At 36.9% G+C, this 18,201-nt stretch overlaps 1 protein-coding gene across 1 annotated transcript in view; it reads left to right on the forward strand.

Moving 5' to 3' along the window:
• si:dkey-237h12.3 (teneurin-3) overlaps nt 1-18,201 on the forward strand; it is a 284,586-nt gene that overhangs the window by 36,042 nt on the left and 230,343 nt on the right. The window contains exon 2 of the mRNA XM_036569289.1: nt 17,466-17,904. Coding sequence (XP_036425182.1) covers nt 17,637-17,904 — 268 coding nt within the window. The 5' untranslated portion in view covers nt 17,466-17,636. The remainder of the gene's footprint in view (nt 1-17,465; nt 17,905-18,201) is intronic.

An 18,201-nucleotide genomic window follows, 5' to 3' on the forward strand; every position in this document is an offset into this window, starting at 1 on the left:
GGGGTCCACTTTCTCTAAACTCTCACCTTCTTAGCACAGAAGAAGTCTTCTTTTGCAAATATCAGTGATTCTCTATAAATACACTAAGACGTCTGAATTCTACACTGTATGCTCCACCAGAGGGCAGTGTAGAGCCTACCTCTTCCATTTTGGTCAGAGGTTCTAATCTGTTTGGTTCATTGAAGGTAAAACAGAATGACTACTGCAGCCGTCTACAGGCAAATGCACAGTAGATAAGAAGTGCTGCACAACACAGCTACAGCACAGAGCAAGCCTGTGTTCACACAGCAGGTAAGAGTGGCCCAAATCTGATCTTTTTCTTCATATGTGACACAGATGTGTTGTCTTTGTGTCAGTGTGAACAGCAAAAACACACTGAATCATTTTCAATTCTGATTTGAGACGCTTTCATATGTGGTACTGAAATCTGATACGTATTTGATCTGCAGCAATGCAACTCAGTCTAAACAGCCAGATCGGAAATCATGCAACTTTACGTCAATCCAATGACATCACAATAATTTGTGCTGCTGAGACCTTAAAAACATTTGGGGTGATGTTTCTGTCCAAAAAATTAGAAGAGACTTACCCAAACCCTCCGTGTTCGAAGAGATTCTGAAAGAAATGACCGAACGTGGCCATAGGAGAACAAGGCTGAGGCACCAAAGAACAGTTAAAAGTCTGAAAGCAAACTTTAAAGAATCCGAGAACATGAACCAAAGAAGTGACTGTGCCCTTTTTTACGGCGAGCTTGAACACATTCTGGGTGATGCGCCCAGCTGTCAGTCAGTGAAGCTTCACGATCGCTCCTGTGATGCAGGTGAAAATGAAGCTAAAAGCTCCGGGAGCGACTGGTGTTTGTTGGTAGTTATGATTGTTTATCTCTAGATGAGCCATGTGAAGCAACATGAAGCACTGTTCTTTTGCGCTTGCAGGTCAGTTTAGAAGCTTGATCTGTTCAGACTAATGTCGCATACAGATCAGAGGGCCACTTTTACTTGCTGTGTGAACACAGCCTAAGAGTCACAATGCTGGCCAATACAGCAATCTGTTAGCTGGTGTAACAGAATTAGCGGTTAATGTTCTCCTATAAGTGTGTTGAGCTCCAATGATGTTGCATTAGCAGCAGTTTGAAGAGATGTGGTGGGAAAGTGCCTGAGTAACTGTTTGAGGTGCCAGTATTCAAATACTGAAGTTTTGGTATTCGTTACAAGGGTTTTTTAGAAAAGGCTAAGGTTCTTTTCAGAACCATGAATTATATATAGAACCATTTTATGCTTAAATGGTTCTTTGCATGGTGAAATGGTTCTTCAGATTGATGGACAATGTATATGTATTATGTTGTTCTGCATATGTTCATGGTTCTGTATAGCACTAAAAAGCGTTGTTCAATTTTCAATGATGTAAAGCTCGTAACAGTAGCAGGATGTTTTTTGGTCGTACATAGAACCATACAACACATTGTCCATTTATCTGAAGAGCGTTTTCACCATGCAAGGAACTATTTAAGCATGAAGAACTCATGGTTCTAAACAGAACCTTTCCCTTTACTTAAGAACCCTTAAATAACCATCTTTTTTAAGAGTGTATTTTATGCTTATGGTACTCGTGAGTGTGTTGGTAAAGATGTGATTGAAAAGTCTGAGACAACAAAAATGAAAATATACACTGAGGTCCAAAAGTCTGAGATCACATTGAAATAAACAGCAGAACATTTTAGAATTTGAAAAAAAAATTGACAAAGAAAAGATATGACAAATAAAACAAAACGAAGAAGAAATATTCAAAATTCAGCACTATTTCTAGCTCAAATTTAAGTATATTTGTGAAACTGAGCATGTTGAGGTCTTTGTACTAAAAGGTCAGATTGTTTTTAGTCTGGTCTTTTCCGGTGAAGCTCGTGTTCAGACTCTCAGGTGGTTCTGATTTGCTGATCAGGGATGTTAAAATTTCAAAAATTCTAAAATTGTTTTGCTGGTGATACAACTTGTAATGATTTTTTTTTTTCTATTAGATTAGAAGGAAATGCGAAATAGACGCCACTGTATTTCTCTGACAGATAACGCAGTAATGTAGGCATTCATCCACTGAGGAGAAGACAGCTCATGTAGAAGTCAACAAATCTTCATTAGCATCCAACATGACACCGGTTAGCTGTGATAGCTCATTAGCTCATCTGAAGAGGTAGCATCCATTACTCATACAACACGGAAATCCTATCGATTTTCCCCAGCATCTGTTTCAAATGTATTCCTCTGCATTTTGCTACATTTTTATGCAACACATTTTTGGGCCTAAATCTTTTTTTTTTTTAATCTGGTTATCCAGATATCCAATCATGAACTCTTACAGATACTCAAATATCAAAATTAGTAAGAATGTGCATCACTAGTGCCAGTCTTTACCCTCATAGCTTGGTAGCATCATGGGACTGGGGGACACCCAGCTAGGAGGTAGAATTGGCCACAGCTAAATTAGGGAGAAAATTGTGTAAACAAACAAACAAACAAGCCTAATTTTCATAAGTTTGTGAATTTCACATCTGGAATTAGCTAACTAACTGTTCACAAACTCATGATTAGCATTTATCTGTTTATCTCCAAAACTTTAGATTGACTGCCTTTCATGTGACCTAATACTACTTAGTGGTGTAAATCAAAAGTTTCATCACAATGCGTTTCTACATCGATTCTTTTAGCCAGTGATGATTTTTCAATACCACAAAATTTGCTGTGATGCAGTGTGATTTGGTTCATTTCTGGGGTCTGAAGTTCATGTATATTGATATTGTGGCGTCAGAGCTCACCTGAGTTAGTTTAGTTCAGTTTACTTCCTTACTTCAGTTTTACTTAGTAGCAGTTATTTAGCCTTTTGTTGTGAGTACTCTCATTTTGATGGGAGGCAGATGACGTGTATCTCAGCCCCTCTTCATAGCCTCATAACTCCAGATGTGAGTCACGTATGAACTCCTAATAAGATGGAATGGAAAGGGTGACTCTACAGATGCAGGTAATGTTTGAACTGTATTTCTGTGCTGGATTATCACAAAGAGAGAAAAACATACCTAGAAACATTGAATTTGACACCAGAGGGTTAATGTGAACACAAACATGTGAGCAAGGCTTTATTTGGTGGACTGCAACAAGCTTACACCACATGCTGCCCCCTACAGTGCAAAAGTGCACAGAGAGGAATCATGCAGATAATGCTGGAACGAGTGTGAAAATAAATTTGGTCAATGCATTGATACAGACTGATAGAATGTTACATTTCAGGAGTGGCAACCTGTATTCATTTTTTTGGTGGGTGTCTTGAAAGGCCCTTCCCTGTTATTACCTCATATTAGTTACAGGGATATGTGAAGAGCAAGCCTTCTAAAGGTATTCAGTCCTTCACAAGGTATTCAGAAATGTTTTTTTCTGCCTTCTGATTTTTTTTCATACCCATGGAAAAAGGTGAGAATAGAGGAAGGCAACATTGTCCTTCCACAGAGAGGAGGCTGGAGACAGTAGTAGTCAGTAGAGTAGGATGTGTGATAGGTGTCTGCTATTGTGAAAATGTAATCTATACATTGTGGGCTCAGCTATTGAGAAGAAATGTGAAAAATGTGGGTAATAGAGGCAACAGTGTGCTGAAATACTTTGGGGCTGGATACTTCTCCACCTTCTGTTGTGCACAGGCCATTCTTGAGGACATTGTCTATAGTTGTTGCCTGAATTTCAGGGAGAAGTTTTGTTATTGAATGTGGTGCAGCATGAATAGGTGCCACAGTCTGTCTGTCTGCTGATGAAGACTCAGGCCTCAGGTTCATCGGTTGAGGTTTGTTTCTAAATATTAATAATTGGGCTTATGCATGTTCAGCCATAAAAACTAAAGGTGCCAAAAAGAGTTATTTTGAGTGAAGCTGCAGAAGAACTGTGGCTTCCTTGTAGAAGCTTTCAGTGTTTCTTTACAGATCCATGTTTTAAGTTCAAAGCATCTTCACATCTAAAGCTTTAAGGTATAAGCCAGGCCAAGAACCTTAAAGAAACCTTTATTTTGAAAGAGTGTGAAACAGAGACACTGAGGTGAGGTGTATGAACTTCCAAGCTGGAAGATTTCCAGCCGTCATGAAGGCAGCATTAGATCATTATAAGCGCTGACCATCTGCGTGTCATTTCCTCGCCTGATTTCCTCCTGCTCCAGTCCCAGTGCACCCTAGGCCGTCGTTTTTTGCCGAGTCGCTGGTTTTCCCTTGGCCTCTTGGGTCAACGGCCCACCTGGGCATGATGTGGCCACTGGAGCACTTCCTCTCACCAAACATTAGCGTGATTTACACCTGCACTCCTTGCTGCGGTACGTCCTCGTTTAAAATGGGCTTAAAAAGGTGAAATCGCTCCGTCCTTTTGTCTGCAGACGTGGACAATGATGTCAGTGAGGTTAGTGAGGCTGCTTCAATGCCACAGCCTCAGTTTAGAAAAGTGAATTAAAATGATCATTAAAATTAAAATATTAACATTAAAATATACTTTTTAAGATCATTTTGATATGCATGAAATAGGCATATTAATATTAATATAGCTTGTTCCATTGATTATTCCAACTTAACCTTTAAATACATGAACATGATTGGTTAAAAAATATAATTTGTAGCCAAAAGTTTTGGTGGTGGAGTCAAAGAGTAGACTGAAAGAAAATGACAGAAAAAAGAAAACTGTTAAACTCAGGAAACTCTTATAAACAAATTGGGAGAACTACAGTAATAAAACAGCAGGAAGAAAAGTTCTTTCTGCTAAACACAAAAAAGTTTTTTTATTAGTCCAGAAACAAAAATGACATGAAACCACTTTTACCGCAAGCTGTGGTATAAAAACACACTGAAATACAGGCTCGTCATCAACATGTCATTTCGAGAACTGCCAACCCCGATAGAAATGGGCTGTTTGAATGCTGTATAAAATGACCAGTCATAAACCACTTAGCCCAGCGTATGTGCAACGAACACAAACCAGCTTGGTTTACCAGCAATCAGAGATGTCTAGTTTGCTGGCTACAAACAGCTTCAAACTTAATTCTTGAACAACTTTAAAAAACTGGACGGTGTGAAAGTTTATATGCACACAATAATGTGATAATCTGATTTCTGCAGTTATCTGATTATTCAAATGTAAACAGCACACTCTGATTTCTTAGATCAGAGTAAGGTCTAGGAATCCGATTAAGAAATCTGATAAAGAGAGCGGGGTTTTAGCTCAATAAACAGATTTCTCAGTGCATGTAAACTCTTACTCTGATTTCTTTCAGGTTTCTCAGTCTGTGCATAGTCAACAACAGATGGCGGTACCAGAAATAAGCAGCAGCATTGCCTGGTAAATGGCAGCAAAACACTTTTGGAGCAACGCTGAAACAAATACATTCTTGATGAATAAAGGATTAATTTTCTTTGTCTTCTGGATGAAGTATGTTCACATTTTCAGTGGCACAAAGTTTTTTTTAAAAAAAGCCACAGCATGAAGTTTGAGATATACGTCATGTTTACGTCACGTCTTCTTCTGTGAGTTTATTGGCTGGTTATAAAGCAGAAATCTGACTCATGTAGACCTGGAGTTTTCCCATTATCTACTTACTCAAATGCATGTAAACATGTTGATCGGATTACTGACAAAATCTGATTTTCTGCAGTTATTGGACTATTAAATGCATGTAAATGCACTGACTAACTAAATTGCACACCGAAAGGCTCACATAATGAGTAGCTAGTAGTACTTAACTTAGCATGTTATTGTTTGTTCCACACCAGACTGTTTAAACTAGTACAGAAGCGGAGATAGCCGCGAGAGGCGAGGTTGTGAGAGCTGTGGTGATTTTAGCCAAAGAGTGTGTCCTCTTCGTTTTCGTGTGCAGTGGATATCAGAGGGCATGTGTACAGGCCTTCATACATTGGCCGTAATTTTATGCAGGCATCGATTAAGTAATATGAACACATTTTTAACATATCTTGCACAACGAACATGCCACCAAATCTGACATACATTGATTCACACTCTTTTTCATGAACATTTGCCTGCGGAATGAACTCTCTGACCAGTCATTTCTAGTGTTGGCATGGCAACAGCCAAGATGACGAATCGGTTGTGTGTTAGGAACTTATAAATGTAAAAAGGGCTAGTTTGCCCTCCAAATACATCTCAAGCTGGGCTACAGAGGTCTAAGTACTATGTGAAAGCACTTAAAGTTCCATCTGCTAATGAGGTGAACCTCTCTGTGCTTATTTCACTTTTTAACATGAACATGGAAAAATCTGGTCAGAATATTTTGGCTTTTCAAGTCTTGTTATTTTTTTGAGGCCTTAATTTTGTGAACAGAGCATCTGAGCCTGAGACTAAAAGAAGACTAAAGTTCTTCTGCAATGTAGCAATGATTCCTCATGCCACCCCTTGTGGACACTGTATGACTTTTAAAAATCACAGTCATGGTTCAGCAGTTCACTACACAACATTTACTGCTTGTGATTGTTGTTGTTTTGTCGATGTAGTGTTTTGTAGTGCATGATTTCTCTCCTGGTCAAACTGTTTCTGATTCCTCACTGTCTTATGAAAATAAAAGTGAGAGCTGTCTATCATGTGCCAGAGTCTAAACAGCTTGCTGTAGATGTTGTTGTTGTTTGAGAACTCGTTTGCAGAAAGAAGATAACGGAAATATTGAGGCATCAATGACAGATTGCAGGCTGGAAAAATTGCGTCTCTGAACCGCTCACGCTGCACACACAGTCGTCATGATTTGACGCATGGATTTGTCTCCGATCTGAGGATTTGTCACAGATCTCAGAAATTTGCTGATAAGAATATCAGGGCAACATTAATTTTGTGTGCTGTTGGTATTACAAGCATCTAGTGGTAGTAAGCCAAGGCGACAGGACTTGTGGTATAACCTTAAAGACATTTCATCACTATATATCTGCTACTAGACAATTCAATGACCCAGATAACTGAAAACCTTCACCGATGTCTTGTATGAAAGCTTGTGCTCTTTGCTCTCGCTATATTGATCTCCAGTCATCACAGACCTGTTCAAACAGTTTGAGCAGCAAATCAACAGCAAAACACTCTTTTAATTAACTGAATTAATGAAGTTCTTTAATGCAACTCACATAAATTGCACTGAATAACTCAACATCTTTTGGTAATAAACTTCCTGACTTCTGGTTTTGAAAGTTGTTACTATAAACTTGTGTGTTAGTTAGATCCTGCTGGTGTGGAATCATGTCTGTTTCTTCTCTCTAAATGATGAACACTAAAGCGACTTACTGCTGGAGAACCTTCAGACTGCTAAACGTGAGTTCCAAAGACACGTCCCCGTGCTTTACATATAAAAAAAAAAAAAGGTGTTTTCCATCATTCTAGGGGAGACGCTCTGGAGTTCAGCTTTAGATGCATTTGGAAAGCCATGAAGTATTACATTCTAAATTATTTTACAATCTAAAATCGAGCAAAATCAAACATGATTAATGAGAAGAAAAACACATTTGCAAACAAATTCATTAATTAAAAAAGAAATAAATTGAATTAATGAAGGGAACAATAAAATGAAGCTAAGAGAATAAACCAAATATTTCAACATAAAAAGGAAAAACAAGGCAAACTGAAATTTGAAATAGTCAAGTAAAAGGATTATTAAGAGTAATAAAAATGAATAAATACATAAATAAATGAACATTAATAGACTTAAGATGAAATTAAGAGTTTAATCACCCAATAAAATGACTGGGAAAAAATAAACTATGTTAAAAATAATTAGTTTTTTGCTTTTTTATATAATAAATAAAAAGGTGAATTATCAAAAAAATATATATATATATATAAATATATATATATACATATATATATACAAAGAAGAAAAAAGTTCAACTGAACTAAACTTCTTACAGGCTGTCTGAAGGCAGCTAGAGATTAAACATTTAAAATGATTGAATGACACCAGCTGAGTTTTAGAGACCCCTGCTGCCGCACTGTAGCCAAAAGCAGGCATTTGGGGCATCAAAGGTCATCAAAGGTATTGATATATTACACCAGGTTGTTGTTATATAATCCCTGCTTGGGAATGTGTAATGCGTTGTGTTATCCTTGTCCATCTAAAAGACCTTATTCTCAGTGCAGGAATCCTATGGATGCCCCGAAGGTCATATGTCATGTCCTCTGTATTAGTGGTTTGATTGCTGATCCTGGTAGAGCCCACATCTGGCCTTGAAACACCTAAGCTGTTTCTATCCGTCCTCTCTGCAAATCTCCTCTTTCTTTATAACATTTCTGAGGTTGGCAAATTGAGACAGATGGCATAATCTTGTGTGGAGTTTCAGGCAATCTAGAGCTGGAGAACTGGCACAGTTGGTCCTGACCTTCAATGTTTTTAGCTAATCTAAACTGAACTGTAAGATGGTGGGGACTGTTCAGGAAGGTCTCAGTGGGAACAGTATGTACAAAATATACAGTATTGTAGTTATATCAATACATATTGTGATTGTGATTCAGTCCTGTGCCTTTAATATGATCTCTGAAGATACTCATCTGGGAGGTAAACATTTATTTATTAAAAAATACAAATAAACAAATAAACAATCCATTATGATTATTCTGTGAGTGTGTTATCACAAACATGTCCAGATCTCTCTTGGAGGAAATCCACTGTTTACAGTTACCATCCAAAACCTGCCCTATCTAATCAGTCCTTCATTAAATTAAATCAGCTGATGGAACAAATCCATGCCCTGGCTGGAGAGCAGCGAGACGTCAGGAACCAAACCTGTATTCTTCTAACCTACGTTTTTATAACTTAACTGAAAACAACACATTCTTTTTACATTTTACTGTATTTAAGTTTATAAAATATTAGATTGAATATAAATAGTGTTTTTACTGGCAAAGTCACGCTTACTGCTCAGATACTGCCTAAGACAGGCACTGTAACTGCAAGGTTAACTGATGTCAGCAAACCAGAACTTATTTCTAACTCATTTTGATCTACAGGCTAGTTTGATAGTTTAAAACTACCAAAACATATTGAAAAAACATTGACATGAATCATGCTGTATTTTTACCCCACCAATTTTTAAACATTTTTATACAATTAAAAGGATAATATGTAAACAGTCATTCAGAGTGGTTTGGTGTGAAATGCTCTGTTCTAGGGAAACGTACCGAGTCATAATTGTTTACAGTGGTGGTGATAGGAACCAGGCGTCCACCTCTAAAAGCTCCCTCACAGAACATTATTACATGAACTATTCTTTTTGATAGTTCTGTGATAAAGTCTTGACCTAAAACATCTTGTTAACCTATTTATTTTAATCCATTCTTAGCAGAGGGGTGCATGCAGGGGGTAGTATCCCAACAACTTATTTTTTCTGATTTTCCACTATTTTAGCACTGTGAACATTCCACATAAAACTCAGAAGGCACATGTAGGTTCACTGGTGATTTTGGATAGTAAATAAAATGGCTATATTTGTGTTGTAGTCATGGCAACCCCTGGTTCCTATTGCCACCACTGTAATGAAATCTGAGTCTCTACAATCAATGCTTTTTCATTAAACCACTTTGTATTACTATTTCAATGCCACAACAGAATTATGAAAATTCCTGAAAAATCGGTGGAATTCCCCTTTAACAGAAGTGCATTTAGCTGCTAAATTGGTCATTTTAGTAAAATGTTAGTAAAAATGTTACAGGTCCAAGTGCCAAATGCATGTATTTTCTGGCTCACACTAAGCCAGGCTGGGGCTCCAGACTTCCTGTCATTGATTACTTATTTAGTTCAGTAATTGTTTAAACTCAAAACTGCACTATTTCAGTTTTGGGGATTTGGACCTCTCTGGTGGTGCATTTTGTACTGTGGGTTGTGCTTCTGACTACTTTGAAGAGAATTCAAAGAGAAAAGTCAACATTTGGGGAAGGATGCATATTCCATGGATGTGAGTGAATTATCTACTATTGTCATCATATCTTCATCAAGACAGACCTTCTTTTTGAGACGCGTGACGTTAATACATATAGACGTACAACGTGGTGTGAAAAACTCGACGCCCCTGACTTTTAAATGAATATTTCCGGCTTTAAAGGGGGACTTTCAGATGCTTAAGTAAACCTATTTTTGATAAACAGTGGCTTGTTGTTCTTGGAAGCCCCTTTTTGTTTTCAATAAGAATGATATTTAACAGCCAAAGTAAATCTGAAATTTACTTTACAGATAAATCGAACAATACTGAGATAAAACTGCTGCTATTGCCTTCTTGCAACAGTGGTGCCAAATGTTGAGTCAAATCTGAATTTTACGAGGCTGATGTTGGCGTTTTATTCGGTAACTTTTTGTTGGAATGTTCCATTCCACCTTAAATGGCTCAGAATTTATACTGGGACAATGTAAATTGTGTAGAAGTGCTGGAAGGCGGTGTGGGAGGGAAAGCAGGCCTGCCCAATTGCTGTGGTTTCAAATGCTAATCTACATGATATACCCTCTGTTTGTAATTTAAAGGTTCACTTTTGGGAAAAAAGCCCCACCCCTTCTAGCAGGCTGGCTCCGCCCCGTAGCTCTCTCTTACTTTACACCATAAGGGTTATCAGTTAGCATTAATTACGTTGCTCCTACTTAAAGTGCATTCCTCTGTTTGTAGATCTGTCGTATTCGAGCTGTGAAGCTGTACGGTGTGATACTGTGTTCCACCTCACAGTGTATACAATCCACCTTCATCTTCCTCACCCCCCTCCTCATCCTCACTTTGCTTCAGGCTATAAACTGAAGGGCTCTGGAGATGTGTTTTTTTCCACCTGCCTCCGTCTGTTCTGCTGCTGCGCTACGATGCGTCTGGAGATACGCGCTCAGAAAGATGCTGGGATTCTCAAACCAAATAAACAACCTGAATCCCCTCAAGCTTTTAAGATCAGGATAACACAGAACTATTCTGAGGAGCATCCGAGCTGTGTTTGGATTGCGATTGAGGATATTGTCCAGAAAAGAAGCGCTTTTGTTGGGGTGGTAGTGAATTTGTATGTGAAATAGACACTCTTCTTCTGGGATGGGCCGAGCCGCAGGTACGGTTTTGATGTTTCTAGTTCACGTTTTTGTTCCTGTCATTTTACTATACTATTTATATGTAATTACATGATTAATTACACAGGGAGATACACCGCTGTTCCCAAAAGTTTGAGATCACTGTTTTCAATAGTACAAAACCAATTTATAGATAAAAGTTTGATGATGAACAGAGTTGCAAATAAGTCCATAGTAATTGATAGCTTTGAGAATGAATGTATAGCAACATTAATGCCCATACTGTCTCATATTTTAAAAGCGGTGACCAAGTTTTGCAGCTATGTATAGTAATTTTGTGAAACGTTGCTGTTTTGAGCAGTTTTGAGACACCATTAATGTATTCAAAATGTACAATATCAAAATCCTATCCAATTTGTAAATGAGTTTTTTTAAGACAGGTTAAATGCAGATAGAACCTCCTAATCCTGAGAACTCACTTTCTGCTTGGAATTATAAGGTTCTGTCTGACAAAACATAAAAAGAAGCCATGATTTTCAAGGAATACAAACAGTTTACTCATATTTTTTCTATAAATTAGTGTAACAGAACGTCTACATGTATCAGAAAGTTTCTTTCTTTCTGTTAAATTTGTATGACATCTGTATTATTTATTTATTTTTTGTTTTAGGTCAAATCATCTTTTTTATTATTCAAAGGCATTGCAGATTAAGCATAAATTTCAGTGCTAAATATTTTGTCCAGTGTAGAGGCCAGTTTTAGGTAGGAACCATTAGTTTAAGCTTCCTTTAGCTCAGACAGCAACCAGCTACTGTAATAAACTGTCCTAGCAAGTAAGTGTAGCGGGTCAGTCTAAAGGCAGTGTGAGGTTTTGTTTTATATCTGAAAAGTGACTCTGATTAGCCAACATGTCTTATTTTATGAGAAAGAAGAAAAAGAAAAGATGGATGAATAAATAAAATTAATGTTTATGTTGTAATTATTTAAATGTTCACTGTTTAATTACCTTTAATGCTTAATATTTATAACATTTTAGACAGTAAGACTTTTCAAAGATCTGTAAGAAGACAGGCAGAGTTTCAGCAACATGGTTTAACGTTTCATGAAGTTTTATATACTTTTCCTGCAGTCACTGAGCGGCGGCATGACAAAGAGGCCGAACCTGATTGGTCCTGTTGTGTGTATTCGAAGTGCTGATTGGCTCACAGAGAGAACCTTACAGAACTAAGTTAGAGTTTGACTTTGGAGATAGAAGCTTTTTGTTTTCTAGATAAAAAGTCAAAAATGCATACAACTTAAAAAGCACCTCACGTGATGTTAAGAAGTTGTCACAGTATAAGAATATGTGAATAAATTAATTTTGACAAAAATATTAGGCAGAACCTTATAATTCCAAGGGGGTGAACTGTTCTTTTTCATATCATAACTTCTTGTTTTCTTACTTTAAACATCAGTTTGTTTTAGTGTCAAGTTTATAACGTTTTAATCTTCACTGTATAAATATTTTTGTACTAACATTTATCAACAATTGATTCACAATTTTTGAATGGTAGTGAACATGACTGAGTGTATGATGAGTATATTTACATTTGATTTTGCTGTTATTGGTAACATATTGGTATGGGGGACATTATAACTCTTATTAAACCTAATCAAGCATGCAGCTGATACTTAACTGGCTGCTCTTTACTACTTTAAGTACTTAAGAGTGTGAACTGTGGATTTTTCAGAGAATAGTAATTACATGCATTATGACTGAGATATTGCCATTATGGGTTAATTAGCATAAGAATGCTGGAGAGTCTACTGTCCAACTGTTGACTTGGAGTGGCTGAGATGATGTCAGGCATTTTGTGCAAACTAAACAATTTATTTATTTTAAAACAGTAAACTAAATGTCTTTAACTGTGTACATTTTAAGCCACACATGATCCAATATCAGTGTCTGTGGTTTTGTTGTTGGTTTAATGTCTTTTAGCAACATCAGAATGAGCGGAGTGCCGTCATGCTCTGAGAACAGTGCTGGGAGTCTCAAAGCAGTTTTCTGTGTATTATTATATGTCAGATTCTGTGTTCATGGGTCTTCTGTCTGTCTTATTCTCTCAAATCGCAGTCTTGTCTTTACCTACTTGTCAATCAAATGTGTTAACCTGCCCACCAAAGATGTGCATCCTGCTTCTTTTTGAGGACGAGACAAGTTTGGAAAGGCCATGTCTCAATGCCCCAATTTTTGGTTAGATAGAAGTGCAGCCTACACAAGCTAACTAAGAAATGACTGCATAAGATTCATATCCTGAACACATGCTTTCAAGATCTTCTGCAGAAGCACAGTCTGCACCTCACTGGTCATCCAGACTGTGCAGTGGTGCATGATGGGGAGCTTTGCGGCTGAATCTTCAGTATGGTTCAAACTATGGAATCTCAGAAAGGAGGGGAGAACTCGTAGGATAGTTTGCCGGTTGTTTACTGCAGTGCTGCAGTCACAGCAAGGAGAAAAAGATCATAAAAATCACAATAATTATATTTTCAGGGGGTTGAGATGAAAAACAGTGTAGTGTGAATCGCACTTGTTTTGAGAAGTTTTAAACCCATTCATGGTGGAGAGATACATGCAGGGTGTCGTGAGGCAAAATAGTCCCCAAAGAAAACGTCTTCTGCAACATGGGACCGTCAACATTTGTATCTCGGTTTATGTTGGTTTAAGAATTTTTACACCCCTAATAATGATATATAATAGTATTAAACATAATATATGATGATATATATAGTTAATAGATAAGGTTTAATGAAGTTAATAAATTACCATTAATGACAACATGTTTATTAAGCAGATATTATACTGGAAGAGCTGGACATCTTATCGCTATAAATGTACAAATCAGTTATTATTTTATTGTAAATTTGTATTCACTTAATTAAATTATTTTGTATAAACTGAAAAATTAACATGTCATTTATGTGTAATTAGAGATTGCTACCATTATTTTTCCATTTTATTACCAACTAGTGACCAGTACAATTAATGAACATATTATTACTAATTGTTGTTTACTGTTTATTAACATTTAGAATTTTAGCATGCGATTTTTAGGGTAGTACAACTTATTACTGTAATATTATCGTGTTATTACCCACTTATTACTGATCTATAAAGTGATATACAGCTCATATACGTTCATTGTATCTGTGATGTCTTGAAAAAAAACCAACACATCTACCTATTTAGCCTATAGCAGTTTAGCCCCGCCCATTCACACTGAAATTATAAGGAGTATTGCCACTTTTTGAAAGAGGCCTAGCCAATCAGGACAGAGCTCATTTGCATAGATCAGTCTTAAAGGCACAGAAACAAGTATAAGAGAGAGAGAAGTTGAAAATGGACATGTAAATATGAATTATGAATGTTTTGTGCATAAAACCACACAAACATCATTAGTGGATAACAAAAGAGTAGAAAAATGTACTGGCCTTTTATGAATGAGCTTTTCATTAAATTCAAATCACATTATAATATCTCTTCTTCTGCTTACTCACACAAATGTGGTCTGTACTGAAAGTTTAGAATCTGCACTTTCCACACAGTTTCTCCACTTGTTTCAGTGAGCTCATTTTAATTTGCTAATTAGTATAAAATTACAGCATGTTTTCATGCTGTCGTCCCTACAAGGGTTTTAATCTGTGATTTTGATACCAGTAATGACGAGGTTCATCTCTGTTCATTGTTTAGCTGAAATTCCTAGACTGAGCCCGCGGCGCTGTGCTTGTTTACCGGCGCTAGTCACGTAGAGCCAAAGGCTTTTCCACTCGGTGCTGCTGTGAACGAGTTGCTCTTTTCACTTCGTGCCCTGTAAGCACTCTCTGGCCTGCGCTCGCGGTGCCGGTGGTGATGTTTTATCGTAAGCAGCTGTTTCTGTGTCGGCTGGTGGCTCCAAGTGAGCGGTGCTGAGGAAGGACAGGGAGAAGTATTAGCGGGCGGTTAGCGTTCATGCTTCAGTGGAAGTGTAAGTGTGGCAGGACGCTGGGATTTATGAGCCTGCTGAGATTAACTGGATGGATTAATGGAGTTGTCCCAATAGAACTACTGCTTCTTCATTTCCTTTTCTCTCTCTCTCTCTCTCTCTCGCTCTCTCTCTCTCTCTCTCCATTCACACTTCATCTCATCCTCTCATTTACTGAACTGCTGCTGTAGGGAAGAATTTCTCGGCGATAGAACTGATAAAATTTAACATTACAGTCTTTTCCGAATTAATCACAACATCATAAACTCAGATGATATTTAATAAAGTTAACAGGTTAGCAGTAGTAAGATTAATAGATCAGGTTTAATGAAGTTAAGAGGTTAGCTTAATGAAAGAAACAAGTTGGCACTGATACTTATAATAAGTTAATTAATGATGTTAATAGGTAAACATTAATGAAGTTAATAATATTTGCATTAATGAAGTAAATAGAGTAGCATTATTGAAGAAGGTCAGCACTAATGATGTTAATAGGTTAACATTAATGAAGTTAAGATATTTGCTTTAATGAAATTAATACGTAAGCACTGATGAAGTTAATGTGCTAGCATGAAAGAAGTTAATAAGTAAATGAGCTAGCATTAATGAAGGTAATAAGAGCATTAAGTTAGTCTGAATACATTTAACAGATTAGCATTATTAAAGTTGATAGATTAGAATTAATAAAGTTAATTGATTAGCATTAATAATGTCAGTAGGTTAGCGTTAATGTAGTTAATGGGTGAGTGGTAATAAATTTGCATTAATGAAGTTAATGGGTCAACTTTAATGAACGTCATGCATTGCATTAATTAAATTTATATGTTCACATTAGTGAAGTTAATGAGCTAGCATTAATGAAGTTAATGAGTTAGCATTAATTAAGATAATAAGTTAGCTTGAATAAAGTTAATTGATTAGCATTAATAACATCAATAGGTTAGCATTATGTAGTTAATAAACTTGCATTACTGAAATTAATAGATTAGCATTATTGAAGTTAATAGGTCAGCATTAATGAAGTTAACAAGTTAGCTCTAATAAAACTAATACATTTGCAATTATTCAATTAATATGTTAGCATTAGTGAAGTTAATGAGCTAGCATTGAAGAATTTAATAAAATAGCATTAATTAAGATAAAAAAAATTAGCCTGAATACATTTAATAGGTTAGCATTAAGAAAGTTAATAAGTTGCTAGAAAGTAGTGTTGTTATTTATAAAATCATAAAGTATTAGTTTATGTTGAATGAATATGTTATGGACATTTCAATCTACTTACAGAAACCAAGGACAGAAGTTACGGTGGTCCAGTACGGGCTATAAATGTCAAAAGTCAGAGTAAACAATAAAGCTAAAAGAGTTAAGAAACACCTCTACAATGATGCTAATTTCTGTTAGCACTCCTATGGCATTTCTAATAGAGGATTAGTGATAAACTAACACTGGAACACGTGAATATTTTTGGCTGCTCTAGATTGAACACAAACATTTGAAGCTTGTAACAGACATTAACATATATTTGAGCTTGAATGTTTGTATTAGATGTGTTTTTCAGTAAAGAGTTCTGGCACAGAGCTGCTGCTGTTTTACATTCCTAACAACTAACCCAAACCTGCTTAGACTACGACTCATATTCACAGTCAGTGATGTATATAGAACTTCCAGTAGGACTACAGTGAGTTTTTTCTGTCAAAATTGGTTCCATTGTAAATCAAAGCATGATTTGTTGATTCCTCTGTCAATTCCTAACTATGTTGGTAGTTAATCTAATGTGTAAAGCTTTCTGTCCAGCTCCTGAAGTCCTAACCAATGGTAGAGAAGCGTGACTGTATCTACATAGATACCACAGAGAAAACAATCTTGATTGGTTAATTTACTGTTGGTGGTTTTAAGGTTTTAACCCTTTTCTTTTCAACCAAAACTTAACAATGAAAAAAGAATATTATTACAATATTTAGAGTTTAAATACAACAAGAACGATGCTTTTATTTAATAAGTGAAATATGTAATATAGATGCTTTTACATCCCAGAAACCTAGGCTTTTTCTAAAGCTCTAGAAGGAGCTGAGGATTCCCCTCGGCCAGCACTATATTGACTAAAAGGACAGATAGAGGGTCAGTACAACCTGTCAGTTTTTCTTTCTCTCTGCTCACTTCTTTCTTTCCTCAGTTCCACTTGTCTTCTCTTATTTGTCCTTATATTTACTCTCTTCCTCTCACCGTCTCTCTTTTGCTCCTTTTGCTTTATTGTTCTTTCTCTCCGCACATTTCTCTCTTATTGAATGACCGCTGTTCTTCTGGATAGAAAAGAACAGGTTGGGATGGACAATTCTCTCAAGATGACAATTCATTCAGCCCTCTTTATTTGACAATTTCTTTGGCCCTTCTCTCTTTTTTCCTTCACCCCTCCTCATCTTTTTTCTTCTTTCTTTCTTTTCTCAGCTGCCATTGTCCCCCCCCGTCCTTGGAGCAGGTGGAGTGTAACTTTGCATGGAGTAGCGAAGTGAAGAGGAGAAGACAGAAAAAATCTGAAAAAAAGGAAAAGCAGAACCTACAGAAAAGCGCAGAAGGAGGAAAACGAAGAGAGGAAAGAAGGAAAAGCATGAGGTTAGAATGGAGGTGAGGGAGCGACAGCCGTTCTGTTCCCTCTCTCGCGCCCGGAGAGAACGAGGGAGAGGAGGAGAGAGAGAACAGGAAGAAGACGGAGGGATGGAGGGGCTCAGTGAGCGGCGGCACGCGGCGACGTCCGTGCTTACCCAGAAATCCTACAGCTCCAGTGAAACCCTAAAGGCTTTCGACCAGCCGGCCGGCGCTCAGCCGATCTACTCTCACCGCATGCCCGATATGGTCCCCACGGAAACGGAGGAATACCGAACTCCAGGTCAGTGCTTCATGTACTGCTTCAGGGATTGACGATACAGGCCAAATTTTATACTATGATATTTTCAAAAAATTATATCATGATATTTTATATACATTTCATTCGCTAATAGTTTCAAAACATAACATTATAGCGAAGACATGACAGTGTTTTTAAGAAAGTGCAGTCACTTCAGGACTGAGAATCTAGGCAACATTTTATATCATGGAATTTTTAAAAATATACATTTTTTTTTATTTTACATTATAATTTTTTTCAGAATATGACACTTTATTTTGGACAATAACAGTTAATGGT

This window comes from Colossoma macropomum, unplaced genomic scaffold, assembly GCF_904425465.1.
Source record: "Colossoma macropomum unplaced genomic scaffold, Colossoma_macropomum, whole genome shotgun sequence".
NCBI lineage: Eukaryota > Metazoa > Chordata > Actinopteri > Characiformes > Serrasalmidae > Colossoma > Colossoma macropomum.